Source organism: Coenobita brevimanus, chromosome 51, assembly GCF_032717465.1.
Source record: "Coenobita brevimanus isolate Jiangsu-jjx chromosome 51, ASM3271746v2, whole genome shotgun sequence".
In the NCBI taxonomy this organism is placed as follows: Eukaryota; Metazoa; Arthropoda; class Malacostraca; order Decapoda; family Coenobitidae; genus Coenobita; species Coenobita brevimanus.
This window is the reverse complement of record NC_137004.1, coordinates 27,172,209-27,193,733: the sequence shown is the minus strand read 5'-3', so window position 1 is coordinate 27,193,733 and position 21,525 is coordinate 27,172,209. Positions and strand designations below refer to the sequence as shown.

The following is a 21,525-nucleotide window of genomic DNA, read 5'->3' as shown; positions in this document are numbered from 1 at the left end:
CCAGACAGATTACAGTATGTTACTGCCAGCAGGAGGAACAGTGAGTTTTTCATTCATTCATTGCCAGACACCATGTATCCCAAACGGGGTGGCCAAGGGCTTAGAGTTAATTGTTTTACAGGGAGGGGCACTAATCCTCCACCAACCCCACTTGACGTAGGGATGCCAACAGCATCTGGTGTTCCCAGGCAGTCACCCATCCAAGTACTAACCAGACCCAACAGTGAGTTATTTAGGGATTTGAAAGCTACACCAAGCAAAGGAATGTGTGTCAAAGCACAAACTGTTAGTGTGTTACTTCAGACTTAAGAAATCTATTTTCATGATAAAGAACTGTTGCATGTCATAGGAAGACGTGAAATAAAAAAGAACAAAAGAAAGGAAGTTTTGCAAAATAAAATGCAGAAAAATGACAGTAATATAAATGTTAATGTCACACAATCCTGGGTCTGTCTAACGCAGTTTACTAAATACCTTAGACACAACCTGTGGTTAGAGGAAGGAAACCTTCAGTTCTCCAGCTTTTCTGCTTCCTCTTTGTTCTTCAGTCCTACCAACTTACTTTTTGCGTCAAGATGATCAAAAGGCTTACAAATGAAGACACACAGACATTTATAGAAGTTCTAAAAATAAATGAAGTACAAAATAATTACTAATACCATGTGCACATGATGGGGTAACATCAGTCATAAATGAACAGTGGTGGGCAGCACAAATGAAGAAGGACCTTAAGCAAGCGCAATCCACAGTTCACTACCTTGTGCTAGTGCAAGTGCGCAATCTGACAAATATTTAGCTTGCGCATTGTCGCAAAGCGCAAGTGCAAACCATTTGCATATATCTGTGGGAAGTCCTGTAAAATATTGAAATATTTAAATAAATTGGCATACTTACTTTTATTTATTATTATTCTATCTATCTATCTATTGCCAGATGCCTTAATCCTGTAAGGGGTGGCCACTGGCCACAAACAAGCAACAAATCGCTTCCATGTCACCCTATCCCCTGCCATTTCACTGTCCTGCTCCCAGTTTACACCCCTCTCTCTCATATACTTCTTCACTCCATCCCCCCTCCACCTCACTCACATACACTCTCCTCATCAGTCTCTTACTCTCCATCCTCTCCTCATGGCCAAACCACCTCAGTGTGTTTCTCCTAACGCTTCCTATCACATCCACATCCACACCACAATAATCCTTCACTTCCTCATTTGTCAGTGTCTCCCCATGTGACTCCACAGGCTCCTCTCAATTAACTCATTTATTTCCAAAGCCCCCACTCTTGACTGCTGTCCCTCCAACAAGGTCACAATACTGTCATGTAGTAACTTTTTCACTCGTGGAAGTTCAAACAGAGGAGTGAGCGGGCTACGAAGCAGAGGGACAGGGAAACAAAGGCTGTGATGTTGCCAGTTTTACTTTTATCTGCATTTTTGCAAAAAATTTTATTTAATAATTCAATACTGTCTAGATATACAATAGCATACGTAATTCCTTACAAAAATAATTAAAAGATATTATTTAAATCGAATATCCACAGCCTAATATTATTTACTAATAATAATAATTTTAAAAATATTAAAATACATTATCTCTGTTGAAGCATTTTAAGAAATGCTACTACCCTCCGTCCCTCCCGCCTCCCCCCAGCAGAACCCTCGCAACCCGCTCGAGCCTCCTCCATCCCTTGTCCAGACATATGGGAAGCTTCCAACATCACGTGTCCCTTGGATTGTGCATTGCGCAATCCACAAGACAAGTGTGCAAGGTAGGTCCGCAAACGCAAATTTAGTTGTGCAAGCGCAAATAAATTTGAGCTTGCGCACCGGCCTTTTCATGTGTGAAAGCGCAATATTGCACATGGTCTCGTGCGGTGCGCAATGCGCAAACGATATTCACCAGAGCACAAGGGTGCGCAATTGCGCTTTGCGCAAGTGTTTGCCCACCTGCCCAGCACTGCAAATGAATATAAAATTATGTGCAGATTTTGACTTTTCAGTGAATCTGAATGAGAGACGTTTCATGTCTCCGCCTTGGATGTCCAATATATGCCATGGATGGAGTGGTTAGTGAAAGAAAAAGGAGAACAGTGTAAAGGTTAGCTTGAAGGAGGAGAGATGAGAGTTAGAATTACCTATTCACTTGTATGCACATGAGGAGGAAAGTTGCCATGCCTGTGACTTAGTAAGGAAATGTATCTGAATGATCAACACAGGCTAAGAATTATTGTGAAGAGGAGACAAGTAATGGATATTCAGAAAGAAAACACAGGAATGTTCTCCGAGACTAAATGGGTCTTTGATGGAGTTGAAAAGGGAGTTAAAATTGTTTGTTGACTGAAAACAACTTGGTTACCTTGATGAAGGCCTCCATGTCACAGGACGAGGCAGCTAAAACTGCATCCTCTCCCAATCCAAACTGATTGATGAGGGGCCCCAGCTGTCCTGACTGCAGAGCACTGCTGAACAAACTCACAGCCTAGAGAACAAGCATATCAAACACCTATTAACATCTCATACTTTAACTTTGAATAAGAAGACATTATTCATTGTCACATTTACCTTTCTTTGGCTTTGAGAAGACTGCATATAGCAAAGAATTACCATCCATCCATCCATCATCTAATCCTACACTGCCCCATGAGGAGGACAGGAGCCCGGAGCTAAGCATGTTGGTCTTGGCATTTAAGATGAGCGTGACCAGCTGCACTCATCCCTGAGTGGCATTACGTGAGCAATAAACCCTAACCACCCTTTGGATATAAACCTTCACCGGCTCAATCCGATTGGAGCACCGTTATTACCCACTAAACCACCAGGCGCCAAAATTTGGTTATATGGTTACCACCCAGCGTAGTTAATGGTTTCCTGGTGTACAGGAAACCATTTGGCTTGTCACTCAGTGTAGAGTCACCCATAGGCAGAAGGAAGAGGAAAGAATGAAGGACAGAAAGATACATGAGGGAGTGCAAAGTCACCTGCAGGCAGAAGAAAGAGGAAAGAATGAAGGAAAGAAAGACAGAAGAGGATGAATGGAAAGAAGGACGGAGGAGAGGAAAGGGCAGACACCCGAGACCAGCACTACATCAAGTGAGTGGATGGTGAGTGCCCCCACCTACCACAATCTCTATTAACCCCTTAACAATGAAATCCCTCTCCTAAGATGAATAAAATCACCTGATGGTACCAGGGATCAGTCAGATCAGTTTGTATAAGTAAGAATGAAAGAGGGAACACAAGCATGGGCAATTATTTGTGTATATTGAGCAGAAAATGTTGCGATAATTTGGGCATAAAGAGAGAATGGATGAAGAGTGATTGGTGAAAAAGATAACTGGATTGGATGTGACAAGTGTAGGGCTGAGAGAAAGACCACGAATAGGATGGATGGACAGTGTGAAGAGAGCATTAGATATGAGAAGGATGTCTGTAGAGCCAGGAAGAGTGGCTGCGCGTGACAGGAATGACTGAAGAGAAATTGTGAATGAAATAATGGTGACACAGCCCTGAGGGGATATTCTCCCGCATTTGGTCTGAGCAGCTGATCAGGTTAGGTGTGGATAAGGGAAAGGGTCCAATATGATGTGGCAGGGGTAAACCAGCTCTGTTGTTGGGTCCTGGTGCGGATGTCACTGACTGCAATGTGCAGTTGACCCTCGTGTGGTGTGGTGCAGTAAGGATCTGAAGGGACCCCTTGGGGTTAAGGTGTGTGTGTGTGTGTGTGTGTGTGTGTGTGTGTGTGTGTGTGTGTGTGTGTGTGTGTGTGTGTGTGTGTGTGTGTGTGTGCACGAGTAAATTGGGAGTGTGTCATCTTGTCTTGGCTACCCCCCTTTCTTTAGGGGAAGGTGGCTAGGTGCAGTATATAATATAGCTAGATGTTCCAACAGACGACCAAGAGACTAGTGAAAGATGAGTTTTGGATGAAAGTGGAAGTGTGCATGGAAAAATCTGAAAGGAGTGAGCGGGTGTTTCTGACTGGAGATACAAATGGAAAAGTGGGGAATATCTAGGTAGATGAGGTGGTTGGTGGGTGGAGTGTACCTGCTGAAGTGGATGGGAATGGTTGTGATCTGGTGGATATTTGTTCGGAGAAGGGCCTGGCAATAACCAATACTGTCTTTAGGCACAAAATGATTCGAAGGTGTACATGGTGAGCGATAAAGAGAAAAGGTGGTGGGTTGGATGAATGAAAGGCAATGATGGACTGTGTGTGAGTCTGTGTGTGTGGATGAGAAAAACAGATCTGCATTGGAGACTACCATTACATAGCAGTGTCCAAGACAAAAGTGTAAGAGTGCTGGGTGAACAGAAAAGAAAGTCGGGGGAAGCAGCCCCTGCAAGGACAGTGGAAAAGCTGCAGAAGGAGGGAGGGGGGGGGGGAGAGAGAATGCTATTGGATAGATACGACTTGGAAAAAATGGAGGAGGTGGAAGGCATGTGTTATGATATTCACAGAAATCTGTGCAGCACGTAAGGCAGCATGTGAGATCAAGAGGAGACGTGAAGAAGTGCAAGGAACGGCATGGTGGATTGCTGAAATGAAAACCTGCGGCAGAGATGAAGGAAGCATATAATGACTGGATGGGAAGTAGAGGGATGGGATGATGTGGGAAGACAAAAATGAAAGTTATATGCAGGGAAGAAGAGAGAGGTGAAAAGACTAGTAGGAGAAAGTACAAAAAGAGTGGATGAGGAATTTGGAAGGAATCTGAGTGCACAGTGGAATGTAAACGACTGTTTTGGATAAATGTCAAGAGGGTAAGACATGGTGATATGGGAAGTAGTAGAAGAGTGAAAGAGAAAGATAAAAATGGCAGAATGCTGGAGGAAAAGGGAGAAAAGGTTACCAGATGTAAAGAACATAATAAAGAATTGCTTAATTTAGAAAATGAAAGCAGTGCATGTATAACTGGTTAAGGAATGACTAGAAGAAGAAAGAAATGTAGGGAGGAAGTGATCAGTAGAAGAGAGGTATCAGAAGCAATAATGTCACAATATGAGAAAGTCCCAGAGAGTGATGGAGTGTGTGGTGAAATGAAACACAGGGGAAAGTCAGATAGTCAGATATGGAAGATGTGCAGACTGGCCTGGGAGGAAGGCAGGGTTCTGGACGATTGAAAGTCAAGTATAAATGTTTCCCTAAACAAAGGTAAAGAGGAAAGAGAAGTGTATGACAATCACTGGGATAACTGTCTTCATAGAGTAACAATAACTGTCTTCATAGAGTAACAGGAAAAGGTTATGGTACCACAGTTGTCACCAGAGTTTAAGTAATAACCAATGAACTACAATAGTTGGAGAAGCGCTACAGGGTTTTACGAGGGGAAAAGGCAGCATAGATCATTCAATCTATGGTGACTAGTGAAGAAGTATGTAGAGAAAAGAACCTGAATGCTGACTTCATGGATCTGAAAAAAAAAGTGGACAGACTGGGAATAGGGAAGATACTAAAAATTTTTTATGGAGTAGATGGGAAGTTGTCGAATGCTGTGAAGAGTATTGTATATATGAGGGTGCCAGGGCTCCAGTGCATGTAGATAGTGAATTGAGTTCTTTTATCTCAGTGTTGGACTGAAGGAGTGGTGTGCCATGTCTCTGTAACTGTTCAATCTGTATATGGATGGAGAATGAGATACTAGGTAGGGAAGAGGATGTTGGAGTGTCTCTAACGAGAAGTGTGGAACTTCCTCTATTGTGGCTGACGATACAGTATTGTTAAGTGAGGATGCATGTTAGCTGCAAGGCCTGATGAATGAGTCTGGGTGTTTATGTAGGAAATGGAGCCTAAAAGTGAATGTAAATAAGAATAATGTTATGGTCTTTGAAATGAATTCACAGCATGTACAGTGAGACTAGATGGAGAAAAAAATAGAGAATGTGAGAACATTAAAGTACTCAGAAGTGTGACGAGTAAGAATGGAAGATTTCAGGAAAGAGTACTTGAAAAGCTACAGCAGGGTAAAAAGGTTGCTAATTCACTGAAAGCAGTAATAAGGAATAGATAAGTGAGCAAGGAAGTAAAAAAGTTGCTGTATGACAGTCTTGTGATCCCCATTCTAACATATGAAAGTGACGCTTGGACCCTGTTGGCAGGACACAAGTCAAGAATGACAGTAGTGGAAACAAGTTATTTGAAAGGAGAAAGTGGAGTCAAATGGAAAGATGGACAGACAAACGAAGATGTAAAGATGCATTGTGGTGTTGATGTGGCTGAAAGTGTTGAGAGAAATACTCTAAGATGGTTTGGTCTTGTGGTGAGGATGGGGAATGACAGACTGACTCTTCTAGACTGACTAGAATAGTGTATGTGAGTAAGATGGAGGGGGAAAGGAGGAGGGGGAGACCAAGGATTTTGATGGAGGGATAGAGTGAGATATATGAGGGAGGAGGGTGTCAGTTGAAGGAAGGGCAGCCAAATGGCAGGGACAGGGTGACAGAGGAAATTTGTTTGTAGCCACCACTTATGGGACTGAGGGATTTGGAAAGACAGATAAAAAAAAAAAAATACTGAATGGTAAAGGGCCACAGAAACAGTGTCCACAAAGTATCTTGACAATTATATACAACATCAATTATCCAGCATCTGACAGTCCAGCACCTCCTTTGATCTGGAAAAAAAATTACAAGGTGCTTGAAATTCCCACGCCCACCATACTAGTTTACCAAATGGCCACAGTTAGCGTTAAGTGTAGTGCATGATCACTTGGACTGTTTACACTGCATGACTTGGTAGTGATCCCTATAGTTCGCCTGATTTTCATCTCATTTTACATACATTTAACCCTAGCTATGGCTTCTAAGAAAGATTCACGTGTCAATGGTGGTGTCAAGCATAAAACCAGTCTATTCCAATAGTCAAGTCTCCTTGATTGTGGTTAACTGGTCTGCCAAACTACACAATGGCAAAACCCTTCAATAACCAAGTAAAGCAATAAATGGGAATAAAAGTTAAATGGTTCATGGCCCACAAGTTTACACTCACTTTTTGGCCTAATACCTGAATAATAATCCCTAAAAAGACTGAAGGGACCGCAACAGCAATGTTTACCCTGATTCTGCTACTCTGTATCGTGAAACAGACAACCATATTCTCTCATATTTCTCTCACCTAACTTTGTGAGCCAGCACTGTTATTGATGTATTATGTCTATGAATACAAAATTCTCACAATTTACCATTCATGACAATCACTCTCTATTGTGAATACGACACTTAAAATTTTTTTTTTTAGTTAAGCTTACCCATAAATACTATATCACCAGTTTATTCTTAACCCTTCCACCGTGGGCGTTGTTTTGACCCGACTGCACCCCCCCCCCCAGGGGTTCCAGCCAAAATGTAAACAAACCTTTAAATCTTTAAAACTCCGCAAAGAATAAAGCTAGAGCAAAAAATAAGGTACCATTAGAAAGTACAGTACTAACCTTCAGCTTTGCAGTGATGTAGGTTTCATGACTTCGTGGACTTTCACCGGACGGGCAGTCCGTTAGAAGTAAGCGATCAAAAATCACTATTTTTTGCCCCACACACCAGCACCAAATGCCAACCACACTCTGATAATAATACTATAAAAACATATGAACACTGCACATACGATAAACACCCACTCTGTGTTCACTGAGGTAAGTAAAAGGCACTGTAATTGGCCACACTTCACTGCTGCGTCATGCGCTCACTGATGTTTGGTTAGCAGCGATATTTTCATTATTTCTAACTTATATTACTATGTTACATATAAACTGGGCAATATATATTATATTTACACTGCGCCTATTACTATATTGCGTCACTGTCGCTTCACAGAATCACAGCAGTGCCACTGATTTTCTTATTACTAGAACACATATATACTGGCCAATATTTACATTATTTTCTAGGTAAAATATCCCTTATTACTACATTATACAATTATTGGTACAGCACGTCACTGTCGCATCACAGAATCACAGAGGTGCTGCTGATTTTCTTATTACTATATCACTTATAAAATGGCCAATATTTACATTATTTTCTAGGTAAAATATCCCTTATTACTACATTATACAATTATTGGTAAAGCACGTCACTGTCGCATCACTGTCACTGTCAGTATTTATTCAGAGAGTGGTACTGGGCAAAGCAGGGAGTCACACAGAAAACAGCTTGGCATTCCTGGCAATGGTGTGTGCTCATTTTTCTTGCTCGAGGCCTCCGTGTGGTGTTATGACACACTCTGCTGCGGCCCTGTGACAACCTGTCGCCTGTGGTGAGAGGAAGTTTCACCAGCTGGTGCCAGGTCATGTAACTGCGGCACTCAAGGCGGTCAGGCAGTGTGTCAGAGTGTCGCCTTGGGGCCAATGCCATCACTTGACCAAATCTTGCAAGTAGCTCCTGCACAACAGTCTTGGAGAACTGTCTCAGGGATGGAAGTATTATGCCCCCGACTTGTGTCTTGTAGAGGAGGAGGGCATTGAGCATGCACATATCGAGCATGTGGAAGCAAGCCTTCCTGTACCATCGGGTGTTTCTCCTGAGACAGTGTATCTCGCCAATCATCGTGTCAGACTTATCAACAAGTCTCATGTTGATATTGTAGTCAATGACGGCATCTGGCTTCATGATTGGCTCTCCCGTCCTGTAGCTGACCTTCCCAGTTCTCTGCATTTCCCCCTTGTGGATGGTGCTGAGCATATTCACGACCTTCTTGTCGTGCCACCTGATCACCAGAAGCTTGTCAGACTTCTTCGGGTGCACGTCTCCCTTGGACGGGGAAGATGCTTCAGGGAAACTTGGCTACTATTTCCTGTTGCTCCGTACAGTGCCAACAGTGCCGATGCCGTGATCAGCCAGGTATTTGGTGAGTCTTGGTGCTGTATAGTAACTGTCCGTGTACAGCACAGGATTACCACTAAAATACCTCTCCATCAGCAATTTTACTATGGGGCCAGAGAAGCCATGGGGGTCGTTCCTGTCCACGTCGATCGTGCTTGCAGAGTAGATGACGAGTCAAGGATATACCCCGTCTCACAGTCACACAGCACAAAGAACTTGATTCCAAAGCGGTGGAGTTTGCTAGGGATGTACTGCATGAATTTGAGACATCCTCTGAACAATGCCAGTGATTCATCTATGACGACTTTTTGCATAGGACGGAAAAATCGCACAAATCGATCCCTGATCTTGTTAAAGAAATCCCTCACTTTCCACAAAAGGTCAGTTTGGAACGGGTATTCATTGTCAGCAAAGTGCAGGTATCCTAGTAGCTGTCGGAACCGATCTCGTGACATGTACTTCCCGAATGTTGGGGTTGAAGTGATGTCATCGACCAGCCAGTACTCCTCCAACTCATGTTTCTTGACATGGGGCATCATGAACATGAGAGCAAAGAACACATACAGCTCTCTGATTCCTACAGGCACCGAAGATGCCTGCTTTGGTGAGTCAATAGGTCCCAGCCCTTCTGCAGCATACTAAGCTGTGTACCTATTGGTCTCATTGCTGACAAATTGCATAACTTCGTCATCCATGAAGGCCAGGAAATAGTCCACAAAGTCATCTCTGGCGCTGCATGGGAAGGTAGGCTGTATAAAGGCATTTGTCATGTCAAACAGCAGATTGTGTGGCTGAAAATCAGCACCATCAGACCACATAAATGCATCCACTTTCCCGGTGCATGGTTCAGGGGCGGTGTCAGATGGAGTTGCACTCCTTTCCCAGTGAGAAGGAGTTGAGGTGGAGGCAGTGGGTGGGGCAGGAGGTGAGGCAGGGGGTGATGTGGCAGAGGAAGGAGGGGGCAGTGTGGCAGTGGGTGAGGTGGGGGGTTAGCAGGAGGGGAGTGAGTGGGCGGCGGGTGCAGTGGCGGGGGATGGGCAGGCAGGAGCTGGGCGGTGGGCAGGCAGGTGGGTTACTGGCCTGGTGTGAGGTGAAGCCCGACCTTGCTTTGTTCCCTGCTTATCACCCCGATCTGCCCTCCGGCTGCCACACATCCCCTTTGTTCTAGCCCGGCCCGGCCTGCCTTCCCTCGCCATGCAGGCTCCAGCAATGCATATTCCTCCGATGATGTTGACTGAGGAGAGGGCATGGCGGAAGATGAAGACGATGTGAAGGCAATAGGGCTAGGGGAACGGAAAAGTGGCAGGAAGTGCTTGCTAGGGCCGGGTGTAGGAGATGTAGCTCTCTGCTTCACTCCCTTCCCACATGCTACACCCATTTTCCCCATGGGTGCCTTCCCTTTTCCTTAGTAAGTTGTGGGCGGTGGGGGGGAGACAACCCGCACATTTTCATCACTGTCATTGCCCAATTGCTCACCCATAACCTTTTCCTCAGCAATAACAGCGTAATCTTCGCTGCTGGCAGTGATGGTATCACTCTCACTGTCACACTCCATTGTTGTATTCACAGTTTTATCGAGCTCCTTTCTAATTTCCAGGGTGCTCAACCCCTTCTGCCTCACCGTCAGGAGTTCCTTCTTCGGTGTAGAGGTCGAAGGCACACTAGCATCAGGATTTTCCGAGGAGGAAATGAGAGATGAGGACTCTGGACAGAGCGCCATTGTCACACACACAGCTGGACAAAGACTGACAGATGTGTATTTGGGCAGGGGTGGGGTGGGCCCCCGGGGGGTGGGAGGAGGGAGGTGGGGGTTGGCTGGAGTGAAAGAACTTAATAGCTACTCTCGCTTCAAACAATTGGCGCGCGGAAAAAACGCGCAGTATTCAAAATACTGTATTCACGAATCTTCCAGAATGACACCTGCAATTAGGTCCAGATTTTTCAATGTCATTCTGGAATGACACCCGCAGTTAAGGGGTTAATTACAACCACAGTCAAATCAAATCGTTACTTCCATCACTGGTCTCTACTTAGGCACTTTATAAGTGAGTGTGGAATGCATAAAACGTTATTAACTTTTGGGGTTGTTTGCATGTGGAAGACAGCCACCATGAGGCACACCATTACTGCAGTAACTGATACATAGCTACCCGCTGACCTACCACACTGGCCACCTGTATCTTCATGTATATTTTCTCTCACCCATCTGGTCACAATGGTGCATTAACAGCAATGTCAGTAAGACATTTTTATTATGCTAAAAACAAAAACAAAAAAGCATGATAAGGTAGAGCTGCTGGAAAAACCTGGGCCACTGTGTTCCTGTGCTGTGTGACGCATATTGTTCTGGTTGTCAACAACTTAGGTTATAAAGAATCAAAGAGAAAAAATACTGAAATTCTATGCAGACAGTGATTCAAAGAAGCAAATGAACATTAGAAAAACCATGAAAGATAGTAAGAGTACGAAACATGATTGAGTGATGATGGAATGGTTTCGGCAGCGTCTGATGAAGAGGACTTGTCAGGTAGCTTGATAATGAACCAGGCTCAGTTGTTCCATAAAGAACTTGAATTAGAACATAAGCGTGATGACACTGATGGACAGCAGGTCAAAGGTGTTTAACTGAATTATTATACGTGACCTCTGTTGGCCCCTATTGAATTAGTATACCGTATGTGACATAAGTGGCCTCGGTTATTCTGGAAAAATGGTTAATCCGGCACAGGTGTTGGTTGTATCTGCCCATGTAGTGTTCAGGCGGCCCTCCACGTTTACAGGGGTTAGGGGACATAAACCCCCAGATGTAGAATTTCCACAAATGTTTGGTGTGCCCTTCCGTAAATGCCTCTACAGACGCAAATCACCTCTTGTAAGTGTACACTTACTGTACCTAATAAACCATATCTGGGATCTGAAAGCAACATAAAATATCACAAATAGTGACAGACCAACTGTACAAAAAGTTTTGACTGGGTATGGCTGTACTAAGTTAGGGTAAATATGTACCTGGCGACTTCCACAGACTCCCGCCATTGAGTGTGTCTCGCGCACATCCACGTGAGTGTGGGGAAGTTATCAGCTACATATTTACCCCAACGTCTTACAACCACACCCATTAAATTCAGAGTTAACTCACCACTGTCCCTGAAGTTTTGACGGACGAACTCTGATAACTTGTGATGACGATGATGAAGACCATGACATCGATGACGCTGAAGATGATTAGCCATGCAGTTACCGATGACGGATGACTGGATGAGATGATGTGGAGTGTAACTGCATGGCATGAAAAGTCTACATGTGAGCTGATTCTACCTCATCTCCATTGCTGGCATCACTGCCAAGTGGTGGTGGATCAATATCGCTCTCAAAGGCAGGTGGAAAGGATGATGCGTCGTCAGAGTCAGAATGTAACAGGTTTAGGGTCACACACGGGTTGAGGTTCAGACACATATGCAGGCTGCTCAGCCTGCATCTGTGGCAGCGTAGAGGCAGCAAAGCAACTTCGATGGTGACAGGTCACAGACTGAGGGAATAACAGAGGAGCACAAGAACGTGATGGTTTGGTGCGAAATGACCCCTGAGCATCCGCACTGCTACACTTTGCGGCCACAAATGGAATCCTGGCTCCACATATAGGCAATCTGCGAATCTGCGAGATCCGCAAAAGTTGAATCCGCGAATGTGGAGGGCTGCCTGTACAACTCTCATGTGTGGGGAGCCTCCCCACATACAGCTCTTCTCAATATGGCAGAGTCAAAGGTTTTTCATCTCATTAACTCTCCTCCTCTTACTGGCTTCCTACAACCATTGTCTCTTCACCACACTGTTGCCCCTTGATCTCTTTTCTGTCGCTACTTCAATGGTCACTGCTCCTCTGAACTGTCTGCCTGCATCCCTCCATCACTGTGCCGTGTAGCACCTGTCTGGCAACAAACTCTCATCCCTCTCCTGTCCAACTCTCTAATGCAAGAGTTAACTGTTACTTCCAGTCCTTCATGTATACAACAGGTCAACTCTGGAACTGCCTTCCTCTGTCTGTATTTCCTACTGCCTATGACCTCCAGTCTTTCTTGCTTCTTTCTTCCTTGCATTAACCTCTTAACCGTAGGACATCACTTTTGGATTCGGTATTATTTTGAATTTGCCAGGGCTTTCAAGCGGTGGCTTGTATCATCTGTCAGTACTACCAGTGTCCAGCTGTAGTCAGTTCTGCTAATGTCATCTGTACTCCCATCCACTGTTGACAATTTAGCCATTTTTCCCCTATCCTTGACTCCCCTCCTGACCTCCCCTCCATTACCCTCTCCTCCCACCTGCCCAGCCACGCTGCGCTATGTATATTCTGGACGGATTTTTCCACTCATTTTATCCATTGAAATGTGCCCTATGCCCTATTCTTATACAAAATAATATATAAATGAAAGAAAAAAGGTAATTGATACTGCCATACATCTGGAATGGGCTAATTATCACCTGGCAACAACCCACGTGCATTTGTTCACTAATTTTCTCTGTTTATTTCCCCTTGAAATATGCCGTATGACCTATTCTTGTAATAAAATATATATAAGAAAGGAAGGGAGAAGCCTAAGTGATATTTACATTCACCTGGAAGTACCTAATTTATTATGTATTGTCTAGATTTCCTGTCTTTTCATAGCATATAAATTAGCAGCTGTCACCACGCTGACACTGTCAACCCTTCCCTGCCCATAGGCCACATCATTAGTTTACTGTCATCTTTCGAGGTGAAACCATGTCGGATTTGCGCCTGTCCAATTCCACCGCTTCTTAGCCCACTGCAAAGGGCCCTGTGACCTCTACCCCTACTAAACCTTGTGTGGGAAGGGGTAAAGGGCTAAGTGACTCTGCTGTCGAACGTGAACTGGCTAATTTATCAATGATAATGATGGACAGTGACTATGATCTTTCTGGTGACTCTAAAACAGTGCAAGTGGAAATGTAAATAATGTGTAAATAGCAAGTGAAAGCAATGAATGTAAATATAATTGAACAGTGGAAAATAGTTTTATAAGTTACTGCAAGTGACAGTGCATAACATAGTGTAAATAAAATAGAAGTGTAAATAATGTAAATAAAATAGAAAATGTAAATAGAAATGTAAATAATCAGCAATATAAGAATATGAGTATAAACACTTGGAGTAATGAAAGTGAAAGTGAAAGTTTCGCTCTCTACGCTAGTTTACTGAACGAGAAAGTTAATGCCTGGAGTAAAAATAAACTACTAGTACTAAGACTCATGGATAAATACTGTACAGTATATATAAATAAGTGTAATAAAGTACTAGGAATATAAAGTGTGAGTGTGTTTATGAATAATAAATGACAGCTCTCCTAAGAATATCATCGGGGAACGAGCACGAATGGAAAGCTCGTATGCGCTCGTAATTCACGTTGCTTTCATTTTTTTTTTTTTTTTTATAGTATGGATTCCAAACTTGATATTCATAGAATAATGTTTCTAGTGATAATATAAGGCAGTGGTAACCATTTTTACGGGGTATCAGGAAGTATAAAATGGAGACTTCGTTACCCAACTTCAGAAGTCTCCAGAAGTCCTACGATAGTCGACAAAGACTCAACAAACATCCCAGGAGAAAGCTGAAGGTATGTGCCATATGCTTATATGATTGTAATATTCTAGGACTAATAACTGATTTTTTGCAAATACAGTATTTTTAAAAAGTTGGTCGGAGCGCAATTATCCACGCGGGACAGGCATGGCGCATTCCCAACATCCCCGTGGTAAAAAAAAAAAAAAAAAAAAAAAAAAAAAAAATGCATGCAAGTATGTTGGTGCCTTTGATACAAAATGTGTGCTGATGACTGTGTGACGTCTGCTTAATAATGACAACTTTCGGTGATTGTGTTTTCTCTTTCTTTTACAGATCTGTAGAACAGATATTACACAGTGCATGGTAGGTCCTCTTCTGCCTCTCCATTAAAATTTCCATGCTCATTCTTTCTAACAAGCATGGTATTTTCTCTAACCTTTTCCTGCCAGTTTAACCAGACTGTGTGGTGAGTGAGGGTGGGCCATCCTCTTTTCTATCCCTTTCTCTTGCACACTGGTTAGATCTTAGTAGAATTAGCAATTATTCCAACAAATAACCACATCATGGGCCACCAGGCCTCCAACACTGTTCTCTCTCTCTCTATGCCTCTACAATGGCAGCACCACACTGGGTGTCTGTATACTCCCATCTGGTATCTGTATAAGACTCAGAACCACACGCTGCAGTGATGGACATGAAGAGGGTCAGCAAATACTAGAGGCTAATGCATACTTCTCCACTGTGACAGATAACTAAATAGTTTGAGGATGCGTGACTGAAGCATCACCCACACTTCTCGTGTGCCAAAGAACGTAAAATAATCACACTAGATCACACAGAGCATCCATGTACATTTACATTATGCTGAAAGCTTACAGGTACATCCATAACAATAAAGGAATACCAAAGGTGCATACATAAAGTATACATAACTTGGGATATGGGAATTAACCAAAGACAATGGATGGCGGAAATCTATACCACAGAAGAATTTAAAAGCATGCTACAGATAATAAGGCGTGGTGTGTGTGACCTGCTGAAACTGTGGTGATGTGACAGTGCCTCTGAGTTGCTCAGTGGGAGGAAGCTCCTCTGCAGTAGCTGGTAAGTATGGCCGCAACTGCTCCACAAATTCAGGATTGGTCAGGATGGGTTGCAGTGCTTCTGCTGTCATAGCTGCACTCAAGTCCACTGAAACACACACACACAAACTTTATCAAAGAAACTATTGGTTATCAATGAAAAATTATACTGCTCCACACCACTAAATTCTAGACAAAAAAATTTAAACCTAGAAAAAAATAAAATGAGAAGTGCAGGAAACTGATGTTGTTGCTGTTGATCAACTCCAGTCTCTCTGGTATGTCTGGCCAAGCAGACCCATCAACCAGAGGCAAGTAACCACCCTGGCAGGACCATCCCATGCAGTGAACTTATGTTTCCTTGCAGCTAACAGCACCTCAGCATAGAGAAGCACAGGGAAAAGTGTGGAGGTTTGGTTCCTGGGCGGTCCTGCATCTGTCTCTCCACTCACTTAACATGGGTACCACAGTAGACTCCACATCACTCCGTGATCTGGTTGTTACCACCCGGCATATTATATGGTTACCTTGGTTACAGGAAACAATTATGCTTGCCACTCAGTGTAGAGCTACCAAAAGTGGAAAGAAGAGTAATAAAAAGAGACAGGAAGGAATGGGAGAAGTGGCAAGACAGGAGGGCAGACACAGAATTAGAATGATAAATGTGAAGGAGGAAGTGGGCAACAGTACATCAATTGAGTGGATGATGGTCACCACCACCTACCACTTGCACAAAACTGTAAAAAGGGGATTTTTTGTTTGACCACAAACCCAGCAAACTTTAGGCTGAAGTTATCCTTCTCCTACAGGCCACCATTTTTCTTTCAGGTGAGAGAGGGATCTTAAAGGAAGCAAAGCTTCAGAAATACATTACAGACTTAAAACTCATGATGAAATTTGGAAAAATATTGACTAAAAAATTCAAGGCATAATCTTTACTAAATCATTAAAACTTCTATATTGGAATATCAATCTCTGTTTCATCACTTAAATTCAGCCGATTTCCACATTTTGTGACAGACATGTATGTTGTTATTTAGTAAACTGACCTGGGACTCTGGGAGAGCCAGAGACATCAGAAGGAACAGTAATGCCTGACAGGATGTTCTGGAGGTCTGACAGCTGGATGGGTACCACACTGCCGCTGGGAGTGGCACTGCTACCCTCACGGCTGCTGCTGCCACCACGACCAGAGTCTGGTAAGGGATACAACATTTCCCGTTACACTAAATATGCCACTTAAGCTGGATAACAACAGCAACGTACAATATATATATATATATATATATATATATATAAACAGGTCTCCCTCGTTTTACGATTGGTATGCGTTCCTAGAAAGGCAATTGTAAACTGAAATATCGTAAAGCGAAATTAAGGTTTAATGGGAAAAATAGGGATGCATTCCTGGACTCGTGTACAAGGAACCCAAGACCCATACATGTGATCTAATATGCAATAATAATAATGATGTGTTATTTATTGTAGAGTCGTGCTTGTCTCCCCAGCTTTCTCAATGCTAGCAGCATGCTTTATAACAGTCGACTGTGTAAGACTCATGGAACGAGCGATGGAGTTTGCCCCTCACCTGCTTCGTGCCCTTCACAATATTAAGCTTAGACTCCAGGGTTAAGGACGTTCTTGCTTTCTTTGGCTTCATATCATCAGCACCAGATGTTGCAGGGCATTTACAAAACATCACAGTGGTGGCACTAGGGGTGCAAAATATGAAGAACAGGAGAAATAGTAATATCCTGGGCACTGATGCACACAGACGCGCAGAGGTTGTATGCTGAACAAGCATGCCGGTGAGACTGGCAAAAGCGCGAGACAGTGTTGCCAACTCCGAATTTCAAAACCCGCTAGGCTGGACTAAAAAAAATGCTAGATCTGGGCAAAACCCCACTAGATTTTAAAATATTGTCTATTATATAAAACTTACTAACATTAATTCACACAGCCTGAGAAACTAATCAAGAGTTAAACGTTTCATAATTCAATACAATTAACTTGATTACTTAAAGAAAAAGAATAATAAAAAATACAATTGCCTTCATTGTTCCTTGGACACATTAGTCAGTATCGAGATCTGGCTATACAACAGGGCATTCCATCTGTATGGAAAAATTAAACATGGGAAGCCGGAAGTACTTACTAGCTCATGCTGAAGTTAGTCATCAATGCATTTGAAAAGAGAATACATGTGACTTCCAGACCTCGATAAATGAAGATGTGTTCTAGGAATACTGAAAGCAACAGTACATCCGTCACAATCAAAGCTGTAAACTGATTCACCGGGGGCAGAAACCAACTCACCGACGCTCAGTATGACCGAACTGACAGGAAACAGACGTGAACATGAACCAATGAACGTGAACTGAACATAGGCAGTGGTGTAACATACGTACATGCTTACGAGTGGGAGGCAGACTGATTACAAGTTCATTAATTTTATTCGTTGCATCTGCAAGACTGCAAACCGTCAGACGAGTATGCAATCCCGCTAGCCACTAAATCAATATTTTACAAGCTAAATTACAAACGAAACCTCCAGATTTAGTGGGAAAACCGCTATATTGGCAACACTGGCGCGGGAAACTGTGTGCGTGGGGTGGGTATGCCACGCAACTCTCAGCTGATTTGCCTGTGAGCACGGGATTTCCAAATGCCCAATCATAAATGCGAGGGAGCTCAATCATAAAATGAACACTTGGTACTAAAAAATAAGGATCGTAAATGCGAAATATCGTAAAACGATACAACGTAAAACGAGGGAGACCTGTATATACAGTGGGCTCGCATAGTGTGTGAGAGATTGGGCAGTCCACGCGCTCGCGCACTGGGAATTCGCGTACTAGGAATACATAATCTTATGGGAATAATTACATATGGGCGGTAACCCCTCATACCTGGACATTTTTTGGCCCTTAGAGACATAATAAAGCTCATATGTTTCAGACATTGTACTAAAGCTATAGCTACAATAACAAAAATATGGGTAGTCACCTTAACAACAGTAGACAACAGGCCTGATGATCTTAAATAACAGGAGTTCCGAGGCACGGCAACACTTACAGCGCCGCACTCCCCACCGCACCAACACTTCCCTCCACAGACTCCTCTTGATCACCTTCCCCAGGAGCATCAAAGTCACTCACTTCGGCCATAAACCCTTCAAAGTCGAATGCTGACACTTCTGACATTGCATCCACTTCATCCTCAACAGGAACAGGAGCAGACGATGTCGCTGGTTCCGCAATTTCACCAACTTGAGCCCGCTGTGTGTAGCTTGTTATGAGCGTCTGTCTTCTCCAGTTTATTTCTTCCCTGTGCCTGTCTGTGTAGAAACGGAAGAGTTTGTCGATACCAACCAGAAGTTCCTCCGTTCTTAGGTTGCTCACTTCCTGTTCCTTCACCTCTTCCTTGAGCTTATCCACAGCAGCAAAGATCTTGCCAATGTTTGACATACACAGCTCAGTCCTGCCTTCCATCATGCTAGGCTGCTCAACTTGACTCTGTCTGGCGTCAGGCTCTGCGTCAGCCTCGTCTATCCATTGCAACTCTTCCTCAGGAGGCTGTTCCTCAGTAGCAGTGTGCACTTCTTGTATGTCCGCCAATGTAACATCCTCGAAACCTGGTACAGCTTGTGCTGCTGTCAATGTTGCTGCCTCAGCATCGGCCAGTGGTTGAATGGCTGTCTCCTGAGTGATACATAAGTAAGGCACGGGCATTCGCCACGCATGGTTCACCGTTGCAGGTGTAATCTGGTGCCAGGCTTGAAGGAGAAATTCAACTGCGTCCTTCACCGTAAAGTTAGGCCAAAATGCCCAAAATGCCTCAACAGTCATGGCAACTGTGACAGGTCAGGATACAGGTGCTGGTGGAGATGGAACGGGAGCAGATTGCTCATCAAGGTCTTCGTCGTGATCTTCTTGTAGGGCATGAAGCTCCTCTTGTGTGTCGGTCTTCCTGCATAGGTAGTCGTACACTTGCTTATGGTAGAAATGCTTCACTGTGGCGATTAGTTCTTGATCCAGTGGCTGCACTAGTGATGTCGTGCAGGGCGGCAGAAACACAACAGGACAATCCTTATGAAGATCTTCAAGGTATGGAGGGTGACTTGGTGCGTTATCAAGCACAACCTCTTCCCTTCCTAAAGCCTCCCTGTTCTTCTCCAACTAATTCCTCTGTTCTTTCTCTAGCTCTGTCAATAAGTATCCTACCACACACTTTTCCTATTATACTAAGAAGACAAATGCCCCTATGATTACCACACACTTCTTTTTCCCCTTTTCCTTTGTACAAGGGAATAATTATACCTGACTTCCAATCCTCCGGGACTCTACCTTCCTCGCAGGCCAATCTACACATCTTCCACAACCATTCAACTACTATCTCTCCCCCATGCTCAGGCTTTCTGGATTGTAATACACGCAATCCCCATTTTATGAATGGTCAACTTCCGATTTTTCGACTTTACAATGGTAGAAACCGTACTTCGAAATTTGAATTTTAATCTTTTCCCAGGCTTGCAATATGCGGCACGATACCCTCTTGTGATACTGGGCAGTGGCTGCGCGCCAAGTCCCAGTCTGCCTGGGCAGTCGCTACAATAAACAACCAATGCTCCGATGCTCTACACTGTTCTGTGCTGTCAGCATTTTGGGGGATATCCCCCCCTGTATCTACACTGTGTTTTGTGCATCCCTCATGTCTATGAAATGCCCATCTGTCTCTCCTGCTACTGGTGAGAAAATGAAGAGGAAGGCAATTACTCTTGAGATGAAATTCAAGATAACTGCCCAGCATGAAGGCGGCAAGCCTGTAGGGTCCTGGTCGTTTCAGCAGTAAGTCATTTAAGCCGTAATGTCCAAACTGGCAAAAGACTGAATCACCTCACGGCCTAAGCTACATAACCTATTTGGACATTACGCCCTAGATGACTTATGGGCGAAATGACCAGGACCGAGCCCGTATTAACCATAACACGTGAATTTGGACTTTTGCAATCAACAATCTCTGTACCGTATTCAATAAATCACAGGAGATATTCAACACTTTATTATAAAATAGGCTTTATGTTAATGACTGCCCAACTGTAGGCTAATGTAAATATTCTAAGCACATTTTTGGTAGGCTTGGCTAGGCTATGATGTTTGGTTGGTTTGACGTATTAAAAGCATTTTTCGACCTACAATAAATTCCACTAAAGATCAGTTTCTCAAAGTAACCCGATTGTAAGCAGGGGACCACCTGTACTTGTACTAGTTCTCTGACAAAAATCCTAGTTAAAAGAAATCCAAATGAACAGTTTGTCTGCTGTACAGTCAAATTTCCTTGATTGCTGGTTTCACTGTTGTGGTAATTCTTTATCTCAGTCTTATGAAAAAGTGCATTACCTTCAATATTGCAGGCAAAATCACACTGATCATGGTAAAGTTATGAGAAAATCAGAGGAAAATCAAAGGGAGTCATTGTGAAAGCACTAAAACAGGGAAAAAACAAAAAAATATCAACACATTTAGTACCACACAAAATCAACTAAACTGCTTTATTATATTTGTCTTTAGCATCATACAAATGTCTTACTTCATTAAATCCCCCCAGATAAACTATTAATACAACATTCTGACTACACAGGTGAGTTAAAATGTGAAAATATGGGCAATCAGTGCTGTAGGTCACTGAGTACATCAGTTACTAACTTACTAAGATAATGGCATGCCTCGAGGTGACTGTCTTCTGCACACGAACAACCTCAACATACTTAACACTTTATGCACTCCACATCTGCTTACACAGTTCCTCAGCAGATACCAATAACGAAAGTATGCTTCTAATTTGACTGGGGTACTAATTAAGAATAAATTAGTGTTGATGGAATTATTTCGGGGTAAACTTAACTAAAAGAACAAGAGACGTTATGAGAAGTGTTGTATTTACAAGGACAGAAGTTTATGGTTAGGAATGGCCAATTATGAAAATTTCATATTTACAGACAAAAATACATTATGAATGCTGGCTCACTGGTTAGGATGAATATGAGA

General features: G+C 43.2%; 1 protein-coding gene across 4 annotated transcripts in view; it reads right to left on the bottom strand.

The window, feature by feature from the left end:
- LOC145400095 (proteasomal ubiquitin receptor ADRM1-like) overlaps positions 1–21,525 on the bottom strand; it is an 81,570-nt gene that overhangs the window by 14,306 nt on the left and 45,739 nt on the right. For all 4 annotated transcript variants that reach the window (XM_080272601.1, XM_080272600.1, XM_080272602.1 and 1 more), the window contains 3 exons: positions 16,528–16,674; positions 15,430–15,587; positions 2,358–2,480 (listed from right to left, as the gene is read on the bottom strand). In XM_080272601.1, coding sequence (XP_080128727.1) covers positions 2,358–2,480; positions 15,430–15,587; positions 16,528–16,674 — 428 coding nt within the window. The remainder of the gene's footprint in view (positions 1–2,357; positions 2,481–15,429; positions 15,588–16,527; positions 16,675–21,525) is intronic.